The 27,345-nt window shown below is 42.2% G+C and overlaps 1 protein-coding gene across 3 annotated transcripts in view; it reads left to right on the top strand.

Annotated features, from left to right (window-relative positions):
• The first annotated feature begins 5,841 nt into the window (after positions 1-5,841).
• The window catches only part of abca1a (ATP-binding cassette, sub-family A (ABC1), member 1A), a 30,394-nt gene continuing 8,890 nt past the window's right edge, over positions 5,842-27,345 (top strand). Inside the window, exons 1-32 of one of the 3 annotated variants that reach the window (XM_048238089.1) lie at positions 5,842-6,008; positions 7,491-7,602; positions 8,269-8,362; positions 9,585-9,726; positions 9,879-9,997; positions 12,262-12,383; positions 13,890-14,081; positions 14,836-14,922; positions 17,956-18,199; positions 18,332-18,471; positions 18,689-18,805; positions 19,371-19,565; positions 20,025-20,230; positions 20,427-20,603; positions 21,351-21,573; positions 21,775-21,996; positions 22,118-22,322; positions 22,429-22,539; positions 23,395-23,569; positions 23,672-23,803; positions 23,920-24,059; positions 24,147-24,284; positions 24,416-24,636; positions 24,876-24,948; positions 25,123-25,325; positions 25,554-25,602; positions 25,687-25,800; positions 26,025-26,173; positions 26,326-26,450; positions 26,563-26,854; positions 26,958-27,085; positions 27,191-27,296. In XM_048238089.1, coding sequence (XP_048094046.1) covers positions 7,537-7,602; positions 8,269-8,362; positions 9,585-9,726; positions 9,879-9,997; positions 12,262-12,383; positions 13,890-14,081; positions 14,836-14,922; positions 17,956-18,199; positions 18,332-18,471; positions 18,689-18,805; positions 19,371-19,565; positions 20,025-20,230; positions 20,427-20,603; positions 21,351-21,573; positions 21,775-21,996; positions 22,118-22,322; positions 22,429-22,539; positions 23,395-23,569; positions 23,672-23,803; positions 23,920-24,059; positions 24,147-24,284; positions 24,416-24,636; positions 24,876-24,948; positions 25,123-25,325; positions 25,554-25,602; positions 25,687-25,800; positions 26,025-26,173; positions 26,326-26,450; positions 26,563-26,854; positions 26,958-27,085; positions 27,191-27,296 — 4,707 coding nt within the window. In that variant the 5' untranslated portion in view covers positions 5,842-6,008; positions 7,491-7,536. Of the gene's footprint in view, positions 6,009-7,490; positions 7,603-8,268; positions 8,363-9,584; positions 9,727-9,878; positions 9,998-12,261; positions 12,384-13,889; positions 14,082-14,832; positions 14,923-17,955; positions 18,200-18,331; positions 18,472-18,688; positions 18,806-19,370; positions 19,566-20,024; positions 20,231-20,426; positions 20,604-21,350; positions 21,574-21,774; positions 21,997-22,117; positions 22,323-22,428; positions 22,540-23,394; positions 23,570-23,671; positions 23,804-23,919; positions 24,060-24,146; positions 24,285-24,415; positions 24,637-24,875; positions 24,949-25,122; positions 25,326-25,553; positions 25,603-25,686; positions 25,801-26,024; positions 26,174-26,325; positions 26,451-26,562; positions 26,855-26,957; positions 27,086-27,190; positions 27,297-27,345 lie in introns of all 3 variants that reach the window. The other 2 variants (XM_048238098.1, XM_048238081.1) reach the window with 2 other exon arrangements.

Genomic DNA, 27,345 nt, shown 5'->3' with positions numbered 1-27,345 from the left:
GAAGATGGAAGTATACGTCGAAACATGTGTATGTGATAAAAGAAAAACCAAACTTATTTATCTCAAGTGTAGACACAATGAATGCAATACAAGCAGTCCAGAATCCAGTTACAGAGGGAGGTATTGATGCCCAGTTCACTGAGTTTGGTGATCAGTTTGGAGGGGATGATGGTGTTGAACGCTGAGCTGAAGTCAATGAACAGCATTCTTACATAGGTGTTGCTATTGTCAAGGTGGGACAGGGCAGAGTGAAGTGCCATAGAGATGGCATCCTCTGTGCTCCTGTTCTGACGATGAATTCAATGAATAGATTAAAGATCCTTTGTACTCGTTTCAGCTACAATTTAAAAAACATTGTACTGCAGACCTATGTATGTCATCATTTAACATTAATTTCAACTCGCAATTGAAAGTAAGGAGGGTAGAATAGTAATGATCAATAAGGTCTGCATTCAGGTATTGCCATAACATGTTGCTCTGAAAACTCAAATTAGCTCTTGAATCTTGAATTTAATCAACCAAAATGAAGAGCAAAATCACATAATGAGTCAAAATATGTACATCAAACACCACATATGCATCAGTAATAATAAGATTTGGATTTTTTTCTAGGCTCTTATGAGTGTTTTAACAAAAAAAGCCAATAGGCGGAATTTCCTTTTTTTTCAAATCAGAGGTCAACTTTGAAGGCCTGTACAGCCACAAAGCTACAAGATCCAACTTGCTATCATACCATTTTATACTCCAGAGATATGTAGCTTTCAGAAAAATATAGTGAGAATTTGCCCCCCCCCAAGTGGTAGTGACGACCCCCTGTGGCTCATGGACTATTTACTTCAAATACTTAAGTACATTAAATATCAGAAAATTACTTTTGATACTTAAGTACAGTATATATCAGATACTTTAAGACTTTTACTTAAGTAATATTCTAAAAGGTAACTTTCACTTCTACCAAAGTCTTTTTCTAGTACGATACTTGTACTTTTACTCAAGTATTGCTTTCTAGTACTTTATACAACACTGATGTTGAGTGATTACAAAGAATAACTGTTCAGAAATAGCCTATATTTTTTATTGTAATGTTAGTGGGGCATACCATACTTTGGGGTGCAGGGAGAACGGGATGAGGGAAACTGTGGATCAGTTAACTGCAGATTAGTTAACTCCACCCATCACGTGCTGCTGCTGAGCTGAGCATGCTCCTGGTTTCCCATGGGATTAATCCGACCTCTCCTTTCTTGCGAGACTTAATAAATGGTCATAAATGGACCACATTACACATCACTGGCCCCTTTCCCTTTTATTGCTATCCTCTTTTTCTTTTGAATTATTGTCTACAGTTCCTTATTTTTATTTGTAGGCGAATGCACACGTGTGTGTGTGTGTGTGTGTTTGTGTGTGTGAATCAAGACCTAAAATAGGCTCATGATAACCTGACATTAGCCAGATGAATTTCGTTCCGCTTAGCTCCGCCTAGCTTCACTCACTGGGACCTCTTCCATTGAGAGTGATTTCTGCAACCGACTTTATGGTTCAGCCAATCAGGACGCAGGGCGGGAGTTTAATAGATGTGACATAGCGTAGAAGAGACTGTGAGACTGTTATTAGCGTCACGGGTTGGCTTCGATGTGAGTGGTTGAAGTAGCACGTCAATAGATGACGGACAAGTGGCTTATTCAATCATATGCAAGTATTTTTTGATTAGGCCCAGCCTTCTGAAGCAACACTTCAATGGATCGGTTCCAGATGGATGAGTGGAGCTAGGCGGAGCGAAATTCATCTGGCTAGGGTCAGGTTAGGCTCATGATGCACAAAATTATCAAATTAACACATTATCGACATGATAAAAAAAACTTCAAAAACTTGCAGAATAAATGTGCAGATAAACAGGCATGACACAGAAGATTTAATGCCACATATCTTGGCAGATATTGGCCTACTTACCAGAGATTTTAACAGCAGGCATGACTTGAAACACATTTATGTGTTTAGGTAAGGTTAACACACAAGCTGTGTTATCATATATGTGTAACAAATAACAAAAGCAATGTGTTGGAAACAACACAAAATGTGTTGTCCTTACCTAAACACATTAAAGTGTTTAGGTAAGGACACCAAGATGTGTTATTTTCAACTGAAGTTGTGTTATTTTCAACACATACTGTGTAACAAATAACAAAAGCAATGTGTTGAAAACAACACAAACTATTTCCAACACATCCTTTTTGAGAGTACTTGTACCTTGTATGGGGGCTAAAGCATTTTTAGTACATCCCCTCAAACTCTCCTCCCTAGACATATGCAAATGTTTTCTGAGCTACAATTGCTCAATGTCACAATCATGCAGTTATTTTATACCAGTTAATGAGCTAAAATCAGTGGTTAACTAACTACCTTAGCCAGTAGCTTACCTTAGCAGTTGTGCGTCCGTCATGTGCATTTGTGTGCATTTCAAAACTGTCTCAATATGTCAAAAAGTGATTAGACAGTTCATCTCATGCAATCTTTATGAAAGCCATGGAAGCCGACAACGTTGAGCAAATGTTTCTATAATTGATGTTCACCTCACCTCAAACTGTTACAGTTTCTTTAATTTAATGTTGGTCATAAAATGATCATAAAAACAATATTCTGTTCTATGTGTCAAAGAAAAGACAAGCTTTCAAGGTTTGGTAAGTTCTAACAATCTTACATGACCAGTTTAAATGATTCCCCTCAGTTAAGCTGTCCATGATGAAATACTTTTTACTTTGACAAAAGCAATGCCTATAACTATTTCCATTTCCAATGGAATTTTCCAGATCAGAACGGTGGTTTGTTTAATACCAACATATAATTAAATACAATTCATGTTCTGTCTGTAATTTCCAGATTTAAGGTTCATGTTGTTTTATTATTGAAGACTTCACATATTTCAAATAACACCAAGATGTCCATTGCACTGGGTCAGCCTGTTTGGAGAGGCCCCTGTCTGAAGAATACCATTAAATTAACCTGCCTGCATGACAGACTGAACATTGTGAACTGCTGCTGTGGCAGGCACGTGTGGCCAGAGAAGGACCCCAACCCCCCGGCCAGCTGGAATAAAGACTGAGGCTCCCTTCAAACCAGTTGTCTTTTGTAGACTGTCCTGTCAGCTGTTGGTAATTCAGCCGCACACGCCACTCACCCTAAGAACGCACATGGCTGGTTGTAAAGCATTTGTTTACCAGCTCTTATACCATCTGAACATGTCAGTGAAAGTTTGTATTTTATATCATGGGGTCATTTAGTATGTTTCCATGGACACAGCGACGAAGCACATTTATTTCTGCCTACATTCATTAAGCTCAGGGTTAGTGGAGCCAGATATTCTTTTAAAAATTGAATGAATAATGATTGATTGAATAAGCAGAGATCAATCAGCTTTTATTCTTTCCACTCTATCCCTTTAAGACCAAGCAACCCCAGATTTCAGGGATGGGGGTTTAGTGTCTCCCCATTGCCTTGAAAGGATACAAACACCAAACACTCTCTTTCAGTGATGGAGGTAGCTAAATTAACAAATTACCAAAATAAATATTTCAGGTAGGTCGAAGCATATAGCCTAGCCTACGGGGAAACCAACACTGGCAAAATATAATAGCCTATGCTTTACCTAGTTCTTTTAGAAATCAGTTTCGTATGCTATGTATGTTCACATTTCTTTAAGAAAAGTAACTGTTTCGCAGTTTCCTGTAAGCCTACCAACAATTGTTTATCCATCACACATAGGCTAGAATGGCAGTCCACACAGTCTAGAGCGCAATGACATCATGTTCCCTTTCACCTAGTTCCTACGACTCTTAAAGAGGTTACTTTCGGTCATTCAGGCGAATCTTATCGCTATGCTGCTGCTTTCGAAGTTGTCCATGCCTAGTTGGCCGAAATCGAGCAATGATCTCAAACAGACAAAAGAAATCCTCAAGTCGACATATTCATATGTTCTAGACTAACAATTCCTCTCCTTTAGTTTTATCTACCCATCCCCCCTCGCTGTACCGAGGTTACTATCGGACAAACAACTCGCAGCCTTGCATAGGCTATTTCCAGTTCTGATATTTCCAACATGGACACACGATGAACTTCTTTTGTTTGCATTAGAAGCACGGACTGTATAAATCATAGACTGAGAACAGTCTATGGTATAAATAGATTAAAAAGCGACGCTCTTCAGGCTTTACGCTAAAAGGCTGCATATTTGGAGTGTCAAATGGAACGCAGCAGACATGATGTGTCCATCTCGTTATCTTTTGATGATAATGGTGAAAAAGACAACCAGATTCACATTTTTGTTATGTAGCCTAGTCTATTGTAGCCTATGCATGATAGGATAAAACCCCGTGTATGGCTAACTTACTTCCAGTCTAAGATAGGCTAATGTGATGTCATCTAATGTGGAATTGGCTATTAATGTATTAACAATAGGCTAACCAAGACACAATCTCCTTTTTATTACATATTCTGCATAATTCACCGAAGCATCGTGTTAAACAGCCCGAAAAGCCTCGCCGCTCTGTCGGGGGTTTGTTAAAATGTTCTACTTGGCAACAATTTCAGTTTCCTGATTGGTTGTCTGCAGCTATCACAATGGGGCATTACAACTAACACGCATTAAAAGTGCAAACTATGTTTTCCCTTAGCTGTAGGTCACACACACAAAATTGAAAACAAAATGCAAAATCATCAATTAAATATTGTGGCTATGACTTGAGTCGTAAAAACCTTCCCAAAATTGTTTTTCTTTGCAGTTGAGACAAAACTGACAAAATGTCCAGGGCTATACAGTCTTAAAAGGGCAACTGACAAAGCGATAGGAAGGCTATTCTGAGGAGCTAACTGATTGGGCCTCAAAGGAGAGCATGGGAACTAAGCAGTCACCCTAGTAGTGCACTTAAACAAAATTACAAAAAGTTTGAGAATGAGCCAGGCTACACATGCAAAGACAAATAGACCCCCCACAAGCAGATACGTCAGTTTCTCAATTCTGGGCTCTGACTTCGCAAATTCAAGGAGCCGGCGGCCTTTTCTCTTATTTAAGGATATGTCTGCAAAATGCATTATGTTCCATTAGGCTAATAGCCTACATGTCAACAATCTCTGCATTATTGCAATAGATCTGAACCCAAAATCACAGCAATGTTTGAGAATTCCTGCTCTAAATTAAACCACTTTGTGCTGCAATCATAACAAACCCTCATAAGATCTATGGTGGGATCACATCTTTAGGCCAATTCTTGTAAGAAATAATTATTGTAAAAACCCCTCAAAATCAATTTGTTAATTGCATTTTCATCCAGAAAATCACTGTGTCTGCAACAATCACAACAAACCCTTGCAACATCATTGGTGTAAGCTAGCCTACCAACACTGACAGACCAACACTGACAGGTTTGGCCTTGATCAAGTAGCATAGTGCATAGGGCTATATCACTATAGCCATATACTCTTAACATAGACTCAGTATGACTTTTTCCATTGTAGGCTAGTAGGCGACCCTCATGCAAACATGAGTCTTTCTATAAACGAATTCACGCAGGGCGAAAATAAAAATGGTATTTCTCATTTTAGAATAATGCATCAAGTGCATGTGGCCTATCTTCAAGAATAACATGATATATAGACAACTGATTAATGCAAGTAAATAAGATTCGTTCCTGTTTCATTCATTTTCCTGCCTAAGCGGTCCCACTGTTGCCGCTTTAAGAGGTGTTTTGAGTCTGCACGTGCTTTCCTTATAAGGAATGACCAATACAAACAGCCACGCAGCTTCTGACCGAGAGTAACCTTCTTTCTCAAAGCAACAGCATCGCCTCCTCTATAAAAGGATGAGAGAGAAAAAAGCAGTTCCGTAAGAACAGACGGCAGTATTGAGACAATAGCGGTACAAAAAGGTGAAGAAGGATCGTTCTTTTTTGCTTCACGGAATTAAGACTAGGCTACAGTTTATGACGAGACAAAAAACATTTGGGGAGAGCAGAGCAAAGGTAAGGACATTTGTTTTTGTTCTAGCGTATAGCCTATAACTGTTTTTTTCAGCAGGATGCTTTGTCTCGAAGTTTTGAAGAGATAAAAAATAATATGTTTATGCGCATAGGTGCCGCAATAGATACTTCTACTGTAAGCTAGTGGAACTTATTACTGCGCACATTTCTCTAACTGGTTTATTTTCATTTTCAGTGATATGTTTCAATTGGCGTTGGTTTAACTGGTAGGCTACTTCTTTAAGTAATTGGCTAACAGACCAGTCGCTTACGCTAACATTTCACAATTACTTCCATTACTGAACGTTTACAACGCAGTTAATTGTTTATTTAATGAATATGAGCACCTTTTGTCTACTGTCGAGTGGGGGGACACTGCTAGATAACCGAGAGTAACCTCTCCCTAGAACAATGCAGCTCCACGATGTTTTTTTTCTTCTTCTTCCAAAACCAGCCTTTGTGTGTTTATGACACTTCAACCTTTTTTCTGACACAAATGTTTTTCATAAGGTATTTTTTTAAATGGATGGATCAGCATGCAGCATGTTTCTTGTTCAAATTTGCTGCCAACAGCCAATAGCCTAGATGAAGAGATGCAACAATCTTACCATTAAAATCTGAATCGATAGGACGCATAGGCTACGATCATGCTATGGGACATCAGCGTCCTCTATTAGGCTCCCTAATGTTCATAGACCTTGGCAATCAACTTTTCACATTGTATCACATAAAAATCGGAGAAACATCCTAATTACAGCTTATAAGTCCAGGTCAGAATTTCACCAAACACAGGAAGCCGCATATTCGAAAAAAGGGAACTGTTATGCTTCATGAGTGCGTGTGAAGTTGAACGAACCCGTGTTTATGGGGGAGAGTGTCAGAAGATGGGGGTTGGTGAAGGCAATATTGTAAACATGATAAAAATATATCGCCTACATTCCACTAGAGGCGCAAAACAGCACTTTTCTGTTGTGTCTATAAAGTGTTTACTATAAAATGATGACATAATGTTTATTTCCCACCGCCACCAATTAAATTATTATTATTGTGAAATTGTGTAGTCATATCCTTCGTTCTATAGGTTACCCCACATGGAAAATGTTTCTTGGGGGACTAGGTGCTTATAAAGCTATTCTGATTACTGAGATCTCTTTTTTGTATATTAAGCATAGCCTGTTTGTGAATCACTCCTTTGAATAGCCAAAGTCATGTGAAGCTAAACATTTTTAATGCAGGCAAGAATATTTTACTTCTACAAAAAATACAATGTTTCCCCATAGCTAAAATGTGTGGGTGGTACCTAGAAGTACCAAAGTCTCTATGTACTTTAGCAACACCGGGACCTTACTGTTTTGGATGTGCATTACTGCCTCACCTTATAAAACCCCAGGTTCACTTGATCGTGAGTAGTCTTTTTTGGAACCTGATAGATTCTAAGTGCCCCAGAAGTGAACTTGTTCTTTCTCTCTCTCTTTGTTTAATTAGTCTTTGCAGTGGTGAGGTGGTGCAGTTGGAGAGGTCCAGAGGCAAGATGTCTGTATCTACTCAGCTAGGCTTGCTTTTGTGGAAGAATTTCACTTATCGTCGGAGACAAACGGTGAGTCTTAATGCTGAGGAATGTGACATTTGGTTATCAGTGAATAAATGTAACTAACATTCGACATCCTACACATATTTCATTGGATTAACTGCATGGCATGTATTTTGCAATAACTATATCAGAATGTACATTTAAAACCTATGAGACAGGCATACATATGAATATTGGACAGAACCTCATATCCACTATACAATTTACTGGTCAAACAACAAAGTGTTTTCATTTGGAGGATACATCAACTAAGCTGTAAGGAAGACAGATACAGACAAATCTATATACATGGAGATATTAACAGCTGTACAATTTAAGCAGTGGGACTTATAGTGAGTAGAAAGGGCAACATGTGCTTGGGTGGGGGTATGTGGCAGATGTCAGGGGGGGTTGTTCTGTGCATATCACCAGCATAATGAAAGAAGCAAGATTACCAGAGCCAACAGCTTGAATGCCCCACAAAATGGCTTCCACACACAGGAACCCACAGTTACTCTTTTAGACTTAATGAGAGCACAGGACATGCTACACAAATGTACACCATGTACAAAAATAGAACATGGTATCAAATGACAAACTTGAATAATCAATGGTAATGTATAGATATGTTTGTAAACGAGAAGGACAAACTTGAACAATCTTTGATTCCCTTGGTTTTTATTTTGCTTTCAGCTCCAGTTGATTATTGAAGTCATATGGCCCCTGTTCATATTTTTCATTCTGATATCAGTTCGGCTGTACTACCCTCCTTATGAACAACATGAATGTGAGTAACATTCTTTTCTAATGTATTTTTCTGACATGAGCTGTGCGTATAAAAGGGAGAATCTTCTGTTCATGTTTTTATCTTCCCTGCCCTACGACACAAAAGCACAGTTATGGTTATCAATATCATATGTTGTCTTATAGTGTATAGTAACCAAACACCATATCAGTAACAACAGAAGACTTGGATTTGGAAGAGGCTATTTATTTTCTGATTGAGTTTACATGGAAATAAGAAGGCAGTGCACTGCATTACCCTACCCAGAGTGGAAAAATACATATATGTAGTTTTTAAAGAGTGTAACATTTCACAAAATAACTCTTGTAACTGTAGTACTGTTCCAATTTTTATGTTGCCTTGTTTCTGTACTTCTGTTTCTGGTAATTGTTACTGTGTCCTTGGTCATTTCTGGGGACTACATGAACCAGCTCTTTCCACAGCAAAGCAAATATTGACCTAATGGGAAGAGTGTTTTAGATGTAAAATACAACACAATACAATATAATACAATACAATACAATACAATACAATCTCAATTCACTACACTTGTTACAATGTATTTACAGGTCTTACTTATATGTACCCTATAACATCATTCCTTTTGTAAAACTCAGTGTACCACGTTATGGGAACTGATCTACTGGTCTGGGAACTATTGTTTCCATTGCTTACATTGCATACAATTTTCAACAGTATGACTTAAGCTGTAGTAGCCATAAAGCTGTGTGAATCTGAGTCACTCGGCATGTGGAACCATTTTGTTTTCACGTGCCCATCAGTGGAATCAATGGCTGTTATCAATAGCTGTTTGTTTACATCGATTAGTATTCTGCCTCTAGTTGCCACACGCAAGCCTTTTGCCCCTTCACCCTTTCACTCTGTATACAGTTTAGGGTGGCCTCATTATGTTTGCCTTGAAGTGGTTGCAAACTAACTGCTGATGGTTGGACAGTGATAAGCCTGGTTGACTTTTTAGTCTGCCCAATCAGTGGCTGTGTGAGGGTCGGGGAGAGTTCATCTTCCTGTGATAAGCTAAGACTATAACAGTGCTGATAACACCCGGAAATGAGTCATTAGAAGATACGACAGGTCCTGTGCTTTAACATACCTTTGGGAAAGTCTGATGTATGACTAGATGCTAGCTATGGTCATTTTTGTTGCTATCAACCAAACCGTTAAATGGATGTGTGTGAAAGATGTCCTTTGCCCTTCCTCTCTTTAGGCCATTTTCCAAATAAGGCCATGCCATCTGCGGGCACGCTGCCCTGGGTGCAGGGCATTATCTGCAATGCCAACAACCCCTGCTTTCGTTACCCCACCCCAGGAGAGACACCTGGAGTTGTGGGCAACTTTAATGACTCTATGTAAGCTATTGCCATATACACAGTGGAAACAATGTGAAAACATTTCTTTAAATCATCATTTAGCACTCATATTGACATTGTTAGTTCTGGTCCTGAATCTGAATTCAAATGTGATTATATTTAAAAAAAAAAAAAAAAATATTTAATTGCAGCATCTCACGACTGTTTACTGATGCCAAGAAGATCCTCCTATACAGCCAGAATGATAAGAGCTTTGAAGGATTCAAGAGACTAGTTCGGGCCCTAAGAAAATTGCAACGCAACACTGCAGGTAGGAAATGTTCAACACAGTGCCCTTTCACACACACACACACACACACACACACACACACACACACACACACACACACATGTATGTCGTGGAAATTAACAGAAACAAACACAAAAGCAGATCATTTCACCCATTTAAAGTTAGGCAGACATTAGGCAGAAAATGAGTAACTCTCTAATTATGTAGAATAAAATGGCGTTGCAACTTGCTGAAAGGGTCGAGAGGCCAAATGGGGGATTGTGCACACACCCCTGTAATGATAAAGACAGAATGGCATTTATTTTTGTGGATACCTTTTTATCTCTTTGATCTTTGATCAGATAAATGCAATTGCAACATGCCCCTGTTTGTGTGTAAGACTATAGGGTCAAAAACCGGACTGGAAGACAGCTGTTTGTTATACAGCAACTTTTTTTAAGTAGGCTAGTGAAACTTTTGGGCAAACTTTGACTTGTCTGTAAATGATTGATATGCAAACAGATCATTATCTTGGCCATGCTGACCACTATTTTAACAAGTAGACCAACAATTTATTTAAAGTAACATTTTGTTTAATACCTATTCATATCTAACTAAGTGTTTGAAAATATGTACGAAGATGAACTGAAAAGGCAATCTTTATTGTCAAAGGATTTGAATATAATTACAGTAATGACATACATGGGAATTCTGGGAATTGATTTGGGAACTTTGAAAGAGTTCTCAGTTTGCCTCTCCCCCCTCTCCCCATTCCCCCTTGATTACTCGTTCCATCTGTACATTTTGTTCCTCTGTTGGCTCGAACCAAAGATGGGTCAGACTCATTTCCCACTCTTGTTTTCTTTGTGTCTCAGCGCTAGCTGTCTGGCAGCACTTAGACCTTTCACTGAGGACAGGCTGAGCGCTCCCAGAAAACTCATTGAACTCTGCTCTCCCTAAATCTGTTGCACGAAAGCTGAATTGAGATGCTCCTGCATGGACTGTCCATTTTAGCTGAAGCCAATGGTTTCATTTCCCCATCGTCTTGGCCTTAGTGTGGGTTTGTTCCTGACAGGAACTGTGTCACTCCATTCAGCCCATTGTATGTTTCACTATGTTGCATCAGTTTCACATCATGACTATAGCTTGCTTAAAAAGCTAAAGTTTATGTCAGCAAAATATCTGAGAGCCATAGGTTCTCTACTTCCTCTGTTGCATAGTCTTGACAGTCGACTTTTGAAATGATGCCACTGTAGGTGTCACATCCCATCTGGTAGTGTAGGGAGCTTCATTATGGCTCCCCAACGGCTGGTGTTGTTCTCCTGGGGATGTCTTTGCTGCACTCCACCCTCCCCCGGTTGTCTCCCATTGGCTGTATACAGGGCCCTGGGATGTGTTAATTGATTCCTCCTAAGCTCCTTGTGGGGGTTTTCTCTATGTGTCTCAGGATATCCAGGATGTTTTCATTTCATATGTAGGAACACTGTAATAGATTTGAATAGAATCTCAACACCACAACCCACTGAAAGATGTATAATGAGTGATAACAGTACCCTTATTTATTAGAATCCCAAACATGTTATATGCCCCTGTTTTCTAAGAAAAGAAAGACAACACAATGGAGGTGACCTTGTCCTATGAAAACATTCAGAAATGTTAAAACACTTTGGATACTCTTAAAGTCTTAGATCTTATGAACTTGAGATGCAATACTGTACAAAGGGGAATAACCTATAGTAACCTCCAGCTGTAGCAGCTGACTCAAACCGGTTTTCAGTGGTGATGACTTTTCTGGAATGTTCCTCTAACACATGGAACACAATGGGGCTTTCTGAGTGGACAAACGGACTGCGCAGCCAGCCAGTAGCATGCAACACAGACAGACTCCTAATATGCCTTTCGCGCTCTTATCTCAATGACCCATTTGTTTATCTCAGACAATTGTATATCTAGTTCCATAGGTAATTCAGAGGGGCCACTCTGAATACTGGCCGTCACATCTCATTCATCAGAATTCTGATGTCATGTTCTGTATCTTTTTGTATTTACACAAGGGCTGAAGATTTACATGATTTAGAGGGCTGAAGACATTTGCCTGAAATCAGTGACCATGGATGACATATCATATTCAATATTATTGTACCATAAAGCATAAGTCTCTGTTAAAAAAAATGTCTGAAAATGAGCACTGATAATCTATTTGCAGCTCTTTAGCTATGAAGCGTCACTGATGTTCCATATTTGTGGCAGGAACTAGCCTCCATTTACTCATGTTTAAAGCTGAAGGACTCTCTCCATTTGTTCAGGTTTCAAGCTGAAAGACTTTCTCCGTGATGATGAGACCTTGTCTGAGTTCCTGGAGCACAATGCGACTCTTCCAAAATACGCCGTCCATCAAATTGTGGAGGCTGACATTAACCTGGAGAAGGTATGGCTTTCAGTCTGTTCATCAAACCCATCTCAGCGCCAGCTTACATTTCATTCTCTGATATTTATTGCAGGTATCTGAAATATAGCCTTCTTAGAGCCGCATTTAAAAATATTTTTTTGTTTCCACAAGTGAGGCTTAAAATTTCAGATGTTATTTAAATACGTTATTTTGTGTCATTTCCTTTTCACTTAAGCATATAACACAACCCCCAGCTATTTGAGTAGGACAGTGAATTCTGTTGCTGATGCCAAGTGGTTCAAAAGTCACATCATGCCTATGAAGGTCATTATCTGGTGTAATATTTATTATGCAGGTGTTTTAACTGTCAGGGGAATTCCCTGACACCCATAGGCCAGGCAGGTGTGTAAGGGTAGCAGGCAGAGTGTCTGAGCGGCAGCATATGTGCTGGGGGGAGAACAGCGGTCTCATCTGCTCCACAAGAATGTGTGTTGGCTGCTGTTTTTGAGGCCAGCCGTCACATGACTTTCCACCATCGCAGCCCCCCCCCCCCCCTTTTTTTTTTTCCTTTGGGCTCACGTGCCCAACACTCTCGACTGCATCCCCGTGGCTTATTGGATATTCAGCAGACGGTTCTCCACTCAGCTCTCTCCTTTTTGCTCAAAACACACACACACACACACACACACACACACATGCACATGCTGAATGTCAAGTATGGTGAAAGGCAAAATTGTGTTAGATTTCTTTGTTTAAAATGGAGAAAAAAATTCCAAATTCATGACTTATTACATTACAGTCTGACTGAAGAAGACCAAAAGGTCGAAACGTTGTTCAACCAGAGTGACAAAATAAAAAACAAAAAAATAGGATAATATTCGAGAAGTGTGCAGACTTTTTAAGCATTTATTATGTAAGAGACCCTTGAGACCCATTGCTTTGAGGATTAAAAAAAATGTCCTCGATCTACACATTTTAGCATTTTAAAATGAAGGCTGTGGAAAACAGTGATTCATTTGAGTAGAGTAATACAGTCCACAATCTGATTAAATTATTTAACTTGTTATATCTTGTTATGTTACTTGTTATGTTATACCATAAAGAAACAAACAACACAATAAACAACATGATAGGACAAGACCTTAACACTCCAAATAACCGTAACTCTCTTGGTGTTGGCAATCATTGAGTGGGGGCAGGGCAGAGCGAAACATCTTGAGGACATTAAAAAATCTCTGAGAGGAGGGCAGTGCACACACCAAAGTCACGTGTCCTCTGTGGATGCCCATGAAGGCCCTATTTCTCTCCTAAGCACTGAAGTACACTCACACATTCTGCCTGTCAGGAAATGTGGAGTTCATATATGGCTCTGTTAGCTGGTGGTTCCTATTCCTAAATTAGTCAATTGCAATTAGTAGTTAACAATTTTAAAGACTGCATGTGGGACCTTCTGTTCTATCATTATTTAATCAGAATTCATATGAAATCCTGCTTGTGAAATGTAACCAGTGTGTATGATATATGTGCATGTATATTTTTTAATAGGTCCTCATCAAAGGTTTTGGTGTGCATCTGAAAGACCTGTGCAACAACACGTCCTTGGATGACTTTGTGACTATAGCAGACAAGGATGTTTCAGAACTGACCCAAAAGATGATTTGCCAGTCCTCCCCTGAGTGGCTCAATCAGGCAGAGAGACACTTCCTGTCAAACCTGGACTTTCTCAAACCAATACGGGTAAGCTTCACCTGCATACAGTATACTGAAACAGCAACAATAGGGCGCGGCCACAGATAAACAGACTTTGTTGGGTAAATGGACACATTAAACATATTGTCAGGTCTGAATAGGACAAAGAAGACAGCCTTTTCCGTTGAAAACTAATTACCCAAAAGACCTATTTTCATGAGAGGGGTTTCAAGCATATTTTTGTGATGCAGTCAAGTGAAACATTTCTTTTCAGTCTGATCTGATCAGATGATTTTGCGCAACAGTGATGAATAGTTTTACATAATGTGGTCATGGAGTGCAGTGATAAACTTGTGCCAAGAGGGACAATTAGGCCAGTGGCGATGAATAGATTTCTGTATATTAAAAATAATGTGATGGCCACGGTCCAAGCTTTGTACTTTTGTTTCTTATTCAGTTCTACCCACATTAGCAGTGAATGCCTTCCTTTGTGTTGCCAGAGTAATGAGGGGTCACTAAGGTGGCTTGACAGACTCAGTGCTACTTACTGGGACTGTATCCATTTTATGATATGAATAATATGGAGAATACTGACAGACTAACATATATGTCTGACAGGTTACATAGAGTCACTGAAATAATACATTGTTTGCCGGTCAATAAAGTACATAACTTTTGGTGGTACACTGTTAAGTTTCTTTATTTTTTAATACTGATACCTTTATTTAGTTGACAGAACGTTCTAATGGTAATGTTCTAACAGTAATGTTCTAATGGTAATCCCCTTTGTTTTTGACAGAAGGATGTGAAGTCTGACCCCAAGGTTGTTCAGGATGTATCCACGGCAACAGACAACCTACTTGAGAGCCTGGGATCTTTAGCTGTGGAGGTAAGTGGTCCCTGAAAATATCTCACGGCTACATTTAGAGCTGGACTCCAGAGGGAACAGCCAGAGAGACTCGCCAGAGAGATAGGGTTACAGATAGCATCTAGAGCTCAATGTCTCCAGATTATAACATATGTATAGAGTCCTTCAGTTCCCTCTTACAGCTCACATGTCTTAGTGGGCCAGTTTACAGGGCTGACTGCTGTTATGCTTGTGCTTCTTGTATTTGGTAATGTTTCATTGGCCAGAATGTGTCATTACAATTATTAGCATATGGAAATGTGAACTTCAAAGTGACACTAATCCCATATCGTGCAAGCAGTCCGGCTCTGGTTCCAAAAGATGGTTTCTAGAACATTACACAACAAGGGTTCCTTTCCTCTTCCCTCACAATATCATGAAAAAGATGGCTGCCAGAGCCTATTTTAGTTTGCATAGCTGCCATTACAGCAGCCTGCTATAGAGTCAGCATACCACTGAAAACCACGACACCAGTGAGCGTGCAAGTGCAGCGCAGAAACAAAATCTTTGCTCCACATTGGAAACGACGTAGCAGAGCTAGCTTAGCAGAGCTAGCTTAGCAGAGCTAGCTTAGCTTAGGCTGTCATGAGACCCCCAGTCAGGATTTGGTTTGGGTGGAACAGCTGAGTTCGCTAAACGTGAAGTAACAGGCGGTCAGCTGCTGGAGAACACTGGACTTTCCTGCTGGCAGTGTGAGGCCTCAGCCCTGGGTCACTCAACCACAGCCGATTCCAGATGGGGAGGGCTAGAGTCATGTATGTGCTCTCTGACCACAAAGACAAGTGCATGTACTAAAATCATATCATATCTAAGCAGATACTGCACTCTTAAAACAAATGTGTTGTCCCTATCTGGACACAGAGATTTGTTAAAAAAAACAACGCAAGTGTTGTTTTCAACACATATTGTGTAACAAATAAAAAAAGGACACAACACAAACTGTCTTGTCCCTATCTGGACACAGAGATGTCTTAAAAACAACAGATGTTTTTTTTATGTCGTTTAAGAGTGTGGAAGCAGACAGTTGACACTTTTTTGTCACTTGTCACTAAGTATGAGTTGAACAAAATCATGAACAGATATACCATGATCACCATTTTCAGTCAAGATGATATTTCTTTGTGGATCCAGTGATACGTCCCGTTACAGGCTTCTTCACCCTTATTTTCACCCTTTATACCGTTTCTCCCTGGATTCATTTGTACTTCTGAGGTTTCTGGTCTTGTGATCCATTTAGCTGCTTTAGCTGCAGCTGAGCCAGCAGCCAACCCAGCACCAGTTACTCAGTGTTCTCTTTGTGCTGCGTTGAGGCGCTTGTGGCTTTGAGTGCTGCTTCCTTCCCCGCTGAACTATAGTAATCCCACGCTGAGCCAGCCGCGGCGAGGTTACTCTGGGTCGTTACTCTCGCATTACTCAGCCCCTTTTTGCATGTTGGTCTGTTTGCTCCCTCGGGCTTTGCCACGACACCTCCTCACGAGTGCCTTGTGTTCATCAAGGCCATAGAGACAGAAAACAGGCAGACAATAAAGGGAGTCTTGCCTGCAGCGGCCGGCCTGCTAGGTAGCAACAGTGGGAGGCACGGAGTGACCTTGGCATTACCGCCCCCTTCGGAGGGAATGTTCTTTGTGTGTCTTAAGGATGTTGAGTTGGTTGTTTTTTTTTTTCATGGTGGAGCATGTGATGTGCTGATGAGGCTCCCCACAAAACAAGCTGCCTGCCCACGTGTGATGTTGTGCTGCTGCTATTTCATTATTCCTCCCTTTTCCCGGCCCCTGCTGACCAGTGACTGTTTCTTGGCGTGAACGTGTGTGACCTTTCACCCACTGCTCTCAAAGCAAGACAGTGTGGCAAATACAATGGCTGAAATCATGTAGGAGAAATGGCTATGTCTCTCATGGGAGCATGGCATGCATTCCCAGGATTTCTGTTGAACCAGATGTCCTCTTGTCCCCCTTGGAGATGTTTTTGTCACTTTCCACAAAGGTCAGTGAACTCGGGTTTGTAAGTAAGTCACACATTTGGAAAATATGGTGATGTAACTGCTTAAGTGGTTGGTGATATGTACACAGAATAAACAGGCTCCTGGGTTGTCATTTGCTGAATGACCGATAATAACTTCAGCGTTGCGATTGCATGCAGCGACATGTCTCCTCTTCACACTCGCTGTGCGAGTGGGACTGGTTTTCGCAAAAGCTCTCTCACACCTCTGGCCATAAGCAGTGAGATTAGCCTAAAACCCTCTCAATTAATCTTTTGTTTCCAAGCACTTGTCTTTAGCCCATTACTTTGATCGCTTCCCCCTCAGCCTTCGCACATGTACTGTACACACATATTTATTTTGGATTGTTTTGTGCAATGTTTTTTTTCTCTCATCTGATAGAAGTGTGGCTAGATGCTAGATGTTGTTCTATTTCAGGTCCATTTATTAGTGCACACAGACAGCTCTGACAATAATGACACCGTGTGACCATATGTACCAGGAACAAACAGCACGCTCTGCATGGAGGCGAGAGGTCTTTGAATATGTTTTGTCAGCATGGCCCAGTGAAAAGAAATACTTGCTACCTTCACAAAATATGCCCTTATCAATTCTAGCCTGAGTCTTAGCAGGGTGGTTTTGTCTATGTGGTTTTTGCTTTGAGAAAAGTAACTTGAACCACTTGAAGTCAAGGACATATCTCTAGAAACCGCGCCAGGTGTCTGGAGCTCACTAGGATGAAGTTGCTTCATATTCCAGCTTGCATTGTATACATATTTGAGGCTGCTTCTGTGGTGACCTAGAATGCGTAGTCAGTCAGTGTGTCTTAAAAGAGTTCACTTTCACAATTTCACAATTTTTCTCATTTGGCAAATATTAGCAGTATTTTTTAGATGAACTGTGGGGATTGCCGAGCAGAGCGCCTGGAAGTTCCCCTGCTCCATGGACATCATTGCTAAACTTAACAATCAGTTTTTGTAATTATGTGAAACACTGCATTAACCTTGAGTCACTTCTCTCTGGTTGTGTCCCAACAGCTTGTAAGCATGAAGAGCTGGCGAGACATGCGCACGGAGATCCAATACCTGACGGCCAATGCCACACGCTCACCTAGTCACATGTACCAGGCTGTGTCCCGCATCGTGTGTGGGCATCCTGAAAGTGGCGGCCTCAAGATCAAATCCCTCAACTGGTACGAAGACAACAACTACAAAGCCCTGTTTGGAAACTATGGCAACAGCAGCGAAGATGAACCAGTGTCCGCCTATGACAACTCCTCCAGTGAGTTCCGTTATTTCACCTACAGTCCATCCATCCACCATCAATCTATAATCACAAACAAGCTGTCCAAATAGACTGAATGTTATATTTGACAGTATTCCTCTGTTAACAATATTGCATCACTTGCTCCAGCTCCGTACTGTAATAATATGATGAGGAATTTGGAGTCCAGTCCTATCTCTCGTATGATCTGGAAGGCCTTGAAGCCACTTCTGATGGGGAAGATCCTCTACACACCTGACACCCCAGCAACACAGAGGATTATACAGGAGGTAACAGACCAAACACAATATGCCTTTAGACCAAACACGTCAGACCTTCACTAGAACAACAAGTGAGAAACGGCCTTGTGCTCTTGAGTGGTTAAAAAGGAGAACAATGCCAGAAGCCCAAAAGCTGTCATAGAAGAATTTGGTTAGAAGTGCATTTCCAGTTCTGATATCAATATCTACTGTAATCAATCTGTGCGTGTGTGTGTCTGTGTGTCAGGTGAACAAGACGTTTCAGGAGATGGGGGTGCTGCGTGATTTGGGTGGTATGTGGGATGAGCTCAGGCCGAAGCTATGGGACTTCATGGAAAACAGTGAGGAGATGGACCTTGTCCGGGTGAGTGAGCAAAAACGCACACACACACACACACACACACACACACACACACACACACACACACACACACACACACACACACACACACAGAGCTCTGGCTCTGCATGGGCGTCCGCTGCGCCATGCTGTCCCACTGTGGCCAGATGTGGTATTTACCCGAGTGGCTGCGCTCACATGTCTCTCAATGTGCTCCCCGTCATGCGTCACCACCGATGATTCAGTTTCTGCAGCGGCGCAAAATAGTCCTTCACAGCCATCCCAGACATATTGTTTATGACAGAGTGTCCTGTAGACAAACAGCTGGCACACGCTCATCATCCATATGATACAAAACACACATTGACACCCTGTGACCTTGATAAGCAAAGACTTCAGAGATTTTGTTCTGATGTAAGCTGTTACATCATCAGCCTTTAATTATGGAAATGAAGAGAATTATCTGTGATTTGTGACACCTAATGAGCTTGTAATGACCACATTTCGCTTGACAAATGTATTCAAAACTGCTGTGAGGGGAACAGCCCAGAGACTGAATTGTGCTGTGCTGTTGGGTGTTGTTCCTCAGACGCTGCTGCAGAACAATGCCAGCGCCCGGTTCTTTAACGCCAAGCTGAGTGGGACAGAGTACCGGGTGGAGGACATCGCCAGTTTCCTGTCCAAAGCCACGGAGGACAAGCGGCCCCCAGGGACCGCCTTCACGTGGCGAGAGGTCTTTAATGAGACTGACCAGGCTGTACTGACCATTTCCCGGTTCATGGAGGTTAGTCACAGACACGAAACAAACACACAGTCACATGGGAAATAATTACCCCCACCACTACCCACACACATGCAATGTTATCATGAAATATAGGGAAATGGGAAGGATGACAGGAAATGCCCCAGGAACATGTCATTTAGTTATGAGGAACTGAGTATAGGACTGACTGAAACCATAGTTAGACTGAAACCATTTGTGCTCAGATTAAGTTTACTTAATTTAAATTAAATTAATTTAGATATTTTCCATATCATTCATTCTAGCCACTTCTAGTTAATGTGCTTTACTACAGTATATATGTGTAGCATAGAAACAGAGGAAAGGTAACTTGTAAAGAATATACCAGTATTCATTTAAAGAAATATATATTTAAGTTATCACCATACTCAAAATAAAAAGAAAGACAATGACGTGACTTGGTAACATCATGAGATAATTGTTTGTTTGTTTGTTTTATAGTGTGTAAACTTAGACAAGCTGGAGCCTGTTGCTAATGAGGAACGTCTGGTGAACAAGTCCATGCGTCTTTTAGATGACCGGAAGTTCTGGGCGGGAATCGTGTTCCCGGACATGCAGGCCAACACCTCAGACCTCCCACCCAATGTCAACTACAAGATCCGCATGGACATTGATAACGTTGAGCGCACTAACAAGATTAAAGACGGGTGCGTCACAGGATGTAGTGAAACTGGAAAAAGAGATAAATCTGATTTCATTTTGGATCTGATTTCATCTTGGAATGCCAGTAGCATTAGTTGATTAATTCACTGTTGTCTTGTAGTCCATGTCTTAGTAAGTGATAGCACTTCTTGGTGTCCTCACACAGAACCTTCACGCTTGTGCTGTTTCCTCTTCCTGTAGGTATTGGGATCCTGGTCCCAGGGCGGACCCTTTCGAGGACTTGCGCTACATCTGGGGCGGCTTCTCCTACCTGCAGGACATCATTGAAAACAGCATCATCCGAGCCCTGACCGGCAGCAAGGAGAAGACTGGTGTCTACATTCAGCAGATGCCTTACCCCTGCTATGTGGACGACATGTAAGAGTTGCCATTCTGTCACAGGAAATAACTAACAATGTTAACTCATTGTAACCCAGACTGACCCAGTTGTGATGATTATGTAAGAAATTAGACTGTTCCAGCAATTCTCATTAAGTTTGTGTCTCTGCGTGGGTCTGCTTGAGTAAAATCAAATTAGATTTGATATACTGACAGACCAATTGTTCTGTTGCTAAAATTAGAGAATAGCAAATGAAACATGGTACACAGAATCGGTTAATCAGAATACTGACAGCAGGACCAATAGGTAAAATGTAGGTTATTAGTGCATTTCTCAGTGGAAGCTACACTTGTAAAATGGGAAACGGTCTATGGTGACCATACAACCGTAAACGTTAGGAGAGCAGAGATAAGATGTGTGTTATCATACTATGTCAATGGTTTACTGCTTGCAGAAATGTCAATACACAGCCGCTGTAGTAGCTAGACTGAATGAGTCAATAAATTACCTCCACAATCATGGTTTATTGCTGAGAGGGTTTGCACCAATTAGGACAGGGTTGTTAAGAGGCAGCAGTTTTAAAGCTTCTGTCGGTCAGTAGGTCAAACCTCTACTACCCCAGGCATGGTCATTTAATGACATTGATAGATGTAACAGGAGAAGTCAATTTATTATGTTTGTTTGATCGCAACTATACATGAGTAAATGGGAGGAACACTCTGAACGTGAGGTTTTTTAGGTCCTGTGTTGATAACTGTGTGGTGTGCTTGGTCTCTCCGCTGTAGCTTTCTGCGGGTGATGAGTCGCTCCATGCCCTTGTTCATGACCCTGGCCTGGATGTACTCCGTGGCCATCATTATTAAGGGTGTGGTCTACGAGAAGGAGGCCCGGCTGAAGGAGACCATGAGGATCATGGGATTGAACAACGGCACCTTGTGGCTCAGCTGGTTCATTAGCAGCCTCATCCCTCTGCTCATGAGTGCCGGCCTGCTGGTGCTCATCCTCAAGGTGCGTGTCCGCCAAAATGGAGACTGCATCTCACCGAAGCCAGTCCCTTTCCATACTAATTCATTCACACACACACACACACACACACACACACACACACACACACACACACACACACACACACACACACACAAACACACACTCTCTCTCTCTCTCTCTCTATCCCTCACCACCCTCTCATTATCCGTGTTTCATCTGCAGATGGGGAACCTCCTGCCATACAGTGACCCAGGGGTGGTCTTCCTGTTCCTGGGCTCGTTTGCTGTGGTGACCATCATGCAGTGTTTCCTCATCAGCACCCTCTTCTCCCGTGCCAACCTGGCGGCCGCCTGCGGTGGCATCATCTACTTCACCCTCTACCTCCCGTACGTGCTCTGTGTGGCCTGGCAGGACTATGTGGGCTTTGGGGCCAAGGTCTTTGCGGTAAGAGCTGCCATGACCTGAATATTATCAAAGTACAACAAACACCCAAAGTGGCACACGCGTTATTGCTTGTACATTCTGTCGTTAATCCTCCTGCTCCCTCCCTTTCACCCTCATGCAGAGCCTGCTCTCTCCGGTGGCCTTTGGGTTTGGCTGCGAGTACTTTGCGCTGTTTGAGGAGCAAGGGGTGGGCATCCAGTGGACGAACCTGCTGGCCAGCCCCATGGCGGAAGACCACTACAGCCTGACCACCTCTATCAGCCTCATGCTGTTCGACGCCTTCCTCTACGCTGTCATGACCTGGTATATTGAGGCAGTCTTCCCAGGTGAGACTGGTAGCCCCCTTTAACCATATACTCACTGGAGAGCTGCTTCACCCTTATAGTTCATTCGGGACTGATGTCTTTACTATTTGCCTTGTGCCCCCCACAGGCCAGTTTGGCATCCCTAGGCCTTGGTATTTCCCGTTCACCAAGACCTACTGGTGTGGAGAGGAGTGTGGAGGAACCTCAAGCTCTACGGATAAGAAGAGTAATGCTGAAGGTAGATTTCATGTCATTAATTCATAATGTACAATGTTCACCTACACCAGTGGTCCCCAAACTACGGCCCGCCACCTCATTTTGGGTGGCCCCCCAAAACATGTCCGTGGTATATAGCATCTGGCCCGCATGGGAGTATGACATCGTCAAACTATAACCTCCGCAATTTCCCCCATTCATTCTCTATGGCGAGTCCTAACAGTACACATGTAATATTCTTTTTGTCCACTGATGGTTGTTTTGGCGCTGTTCGTTCAAATGTTCATACAAAGAGTTCACAATGTTCTCATAAGGTGAGTGAAAGTTAGAATGGTGGTCATTTCAGACCACTTCAGCACTTCATAAAATTCTCATAGTTTGAGAACTTTAAATTATTTGTAGGATATTCACAACTTGAGCTGTGTATGCAAAGACACAGAGTTCAGACTTCACACATTTTTAATAAAATATATTTTGGGACTCCCTGCTAATACTTTTGGAAATGCAAAGTCTTTTTATTAGTATTATTTAATTTGAGCTACATTTTACACTGATATGGCATGATGGCAATATAAACACGGCTAACAATGGTATTAAATTGCAATAGCCTATGATTAAATGTAATGGAATATTCAACTAAGGTAGACTGCTGTTCACAGCACTAAGCTATTTATGGTTACTGATATACTCTGAGTCTCTGGCCCTCTCTTAGAGCCAGGCATAGTGAGCTGGCCCTCGGAAGAAAAAGTTTGGGGACCACTGACCTACAATATATATATGAATGGTTAATATGTGTATTCATTTGGTCATCTGTTACAATAAGCACATGAAAATAGGTATTTGACAGTCTAATAATACGCCTAATGTTGATCTGCAGCTGTGTGTATGGAGGAGGAGCCGGCCCACCTTGAGCGTGGTGTCTATATTGAGAATCTGGTAAAGGTGTACAGTCATGGCAAGAAGCTGGCAGTGGATGACTTAACTCTGGGATTCTACGAAGGCCAGATCACATCATTTTTGGGCCACAACGGAGCTGGAAAGACCACTACTATGTAAGTGAAGCTTAGCAAACATTGTCAAATAACATAACTTGACATTGTCCTAGAAAAGATTGTCACAACATGTTGGTGAATTTGTGCTGTGGTTTTCTCCAGGTCCATCCTGACAGGCCTGTTCCCCCCGACATCAGGCACCGCCTACATCCTGGGCAGAGACATTCAAACTGAGCTGAGCACCATCCGTCAGAACCTTGGTGTCTGTCCACAGCACAACGTCTTATTCAGCATGTAAGCGCACCAATGCCCTGCTAACCTGTTGCTATGGTGAACCGTAACCCCAAATCTGTCACTGAAGACAACAGATGAAACACTGAGTATTTTTGTTTTGCTCTGGCCCTCCCCAGGCTGACTGTAGAGGAGCACATCTGGTTCTATGCTAGTCTGAAGGGGCTTTCTGAGGAGAAGGTCAAGTCAGAAATGGAGCAGATCATTGCAGACGTCGGCCTGCCGCACAAACGGAAGTCCCGCACCAGCCAGCTCTCTGGTGAGTTCCCACTTCTCCTGAAGTCCAGTGTGGGACAGGCCTGATATGTATGTTCAAACACTGACAAGGTGTTTTTTGCTCTTGTAGGAGGGATGCAGAGGAAGCTATCTGTGGCACTGGCCTTTGTAGGAGGATCTAAAGTGGTGATTTTGGATGAACCCACTGCTGGAGTTGACCCTTATGCCCGTAGAGGCATCTGGGACCTTCTGCTCAAGTACCGTCAAGGTAACCTTCTTGAACATGTTTGTAAACAAATATGAGGGAACCATAGTAAACAAAACATTTTGACATGATACGAATAGCAAATATAATATTAAATATTAAAAGTGGTCATCTCATCTCATGTGTTTCCACAGGCCGCACCATCATCCTGTCCACCCATCACATGGACGAGGCCGATATCTTGGGCGACCGCATTGCCATCATCTCCCACGGCAAGCTGTGCTGTGTGGGCTCCTCCCTCTTCCTGAAGACCCAGCTGGGGACGGGCTACTACCTGACCCTGGTCAAAAGGGACTTTGAGCCCATCCTCAGCTCCTGCAGGAACTCCAGCAGCACCGTCTCCTACTCCAAGAAGGTAGAACATCCACCTTTTTTGTCCACAGTTAATGCACCAGGGAGAAAGCTGTACTCAAGTACAACAATTTTAAGGTTATTTAAGTAATTTTGCATGACCTTCACTTAAATCAATATTCAATCACAGAATTGAATTGCCTGCGACTGCCAGTATAATAAGCCACAGTGTGGTTATTGATGATGTTTGTATTTGTTTTTATTTCTTCATGTTCTAATTTGGATTGATCTATGTTTTAATAGGAGGATAGTGTCTCAGAAAGCAGCTCTGATGCTGGTTTAGGCAGTGACCATGAAAGTGAAACTACAACCATCGGTAAGCACTGAACACCCTTGCCTATCATCTGCTTTCTTTATAAGTATCATACTGTTTCCATATTCCTGCTACCGCAGTTCACAACCCTTCTATAAATATCCTTTAATCTGTCTATATCTCTCCTTTGTTTCTTGGTCAAATCCCTGACCTCTCTTGTCCTTCCTCACGGTCCAGATGTCTCTCTGATCTCAAACGTGATCTTCAAGCATGTCCCGTCTGCTCGGCTGGTGGAGGATCTAGGCCACGAGCTCACGTATGTCCTGCCCTATGAGTCCGCTAAGGCAGGGGCGTTCGTGGAGCTCTTCCATGAGATTGATGACCGCTTGACTGACCTGGGCATTTCCAGCTATGGCATCTCTGACACCACCCTGGAAGAGGTGAGAGGACAGGAGGGTGCCACTGTTGCCTGGTGCTTCAGTGATTACCTTTCAGTCTTTCTGCCTGAATCCTCCTATCTAAACATAATTATGCTGCAGTGTCCAAAACGTTTTTTACTCCATGGGTATTGAGGAAATGTCTAGTGTTGTTAGCACTCTGCTCTGCCAGTTGAAACATGCTAAAATGTGCGTGTAGGCTAACTCTAACGTGGTGCTGTAATTCATCAGATTTTCCTGAAAGTGGCCGAGGACAGTGGAGTTGATGCTGACCTTTCAGGTAAGCAGAATCTGCCCTAGTCAGATTAGCTCCTACATAAAAGATTGGTTTGTTTGTTTCTAAGTTGCTCACTCTCTTTATCAGATGGTACCATTCCAACACGCAGAAACCGCAGGCATGCCTTTGGGGACCACCAGAGCTGCCTAAGGCCTTTCACTGAAGATGAATTTGACTTCAATGACTCAGAAGGTGATCCAGGTAGTTTTATTACCCACCACTTCCTCATCGGTGGACAATCCTCTCCTAGTCTCCGACCTCAATGCCATCACTCATGCTCTACAACAATGCTCAATTACTAGCCAGTAATACCATCTGTATTTTGGCATCATTTTCAACTTCAGTTGCTACATTTTCCCCATGATGCAAGAGTTATTTTCAAAATGAGTGTCTTGCTGAATTCCCAATGGTTTGGCTTCCCTCAGAATCGCGTGAGACAGACTGGCTGGGTGGCGCAGATGGTAAAGGCTCATACCAGGTCAAGGGTTGGAGCCTGAAGAGGCAACAGTTTGTGGCCTTGCTGTGGAAAAGGTTCCTGTATGCTCAGCGCTCCAGAAAAGGATTCTTTGCTCAGGTGAGTTCCTCTATTCTGATTCATACAATCTAAAATCATAGTTTAATAACAGTGATTCGTCAAGTTGGTTTCAGGGCTCTGATCAGTACTGCCAAGGTACAGTATATTTACCATTTGATGAATCACATCTTGTGTTGACACTTCATTTTCAGATTGTGTTGCCTGCTGTGTTTGTCTGCATCGCCCTGGTCTTCAGCCTCATTGTCCCACCATTTGGAAAGTACCCCAGCCTGCAGCTAGAGCCGAGCATGTATGAGGAACAGTTCAGCTTTGTCAGGTAAACACACAACAAGCAACCAACATTTTTCCTTGTGTTTCCAACTTTAGGGGTTTCTTTATTTAACTTTACTGAATATGCTGAAGGCTGATGATTTCCCCTACCGTTACAGCAATGACGCCCCTGAAGACGCACACACCAACAAGCTCCTGGGTGCCCTGACTGACCGCTACGGACTTGAACTGCATTGCCCTGAAGGAGACCCTTCTTCTTCGGGGGCCTTGTGTGGAATGCCTGATGAGGACTGGGTTGTCCCGGAGGTTCCTGTCACCGTGAGCGACATGTTCTTAAATGGGAACTGGACCATGGAAAACCCATCGCCCTTGTGCGAGTGTAGCTGTGAGGGCCGCAAGAAGATGCTTCCGGAATGTCCCCCTGGAGCGGGAGGTCTCCCACCCCCACAGGTAGCTGGTGATTTCTGCTGAGAGCCAAGGTTGTGAAGAGGGCAAGCACAGGGTTCTGTTTGAGTTCTCACAGGGTTTCTCTTTCAATTTGCTCTGTATTTAGATTAAAGTCAGCGACGCAGACACTCTGCAGAATCTGACTGGAAGAAACATCTCAGACTACCTCGTGAAAACCTACGCTCAGATCATTGGAAAAAGCCTGAAGAATAAACTTTGGGTGAATGAATTCAGGTAAAAATAACTCACCCTTGATGTTTACACATCGCTAAAAAAATACTTACTCTGACCTTGACATTTCTGATCTTATAACATAAACGGTCTGTATTTCACTCCCAGGTATGGAGGATTCTCTTTGGGTGCCAGGAGTTCTCAGGCCCTGCCTCCTCCCGATGAGGTCCATGATGCGATCTCTCACCTCAAGAGACGCTTCAACCTGGGAAGGGTGAGGACCATTCCTCTCTCAAGATACTGTGTTTCTTAGCCTTATGCCT

This window comes from Alosa alosa, chromosome 1 (assembly GCF_017589495.1).
Source record: "Alosa alosa isolate M-15738 ecotype Scorff River chromosome 1, AALO_Geno_1.1, whole genome shotgun sequence".
NCBI lineage: Eukaryota > Metazoa > Chordata > Actinopteri > Clupeiformes > Clupeidae > Alosa > Alosa alosa.
The sequence above is the reverse complement of the archived record's forward strand: the minus strand, read 5'-3'. Positions and strand labels throughout refer to the sequence as shown.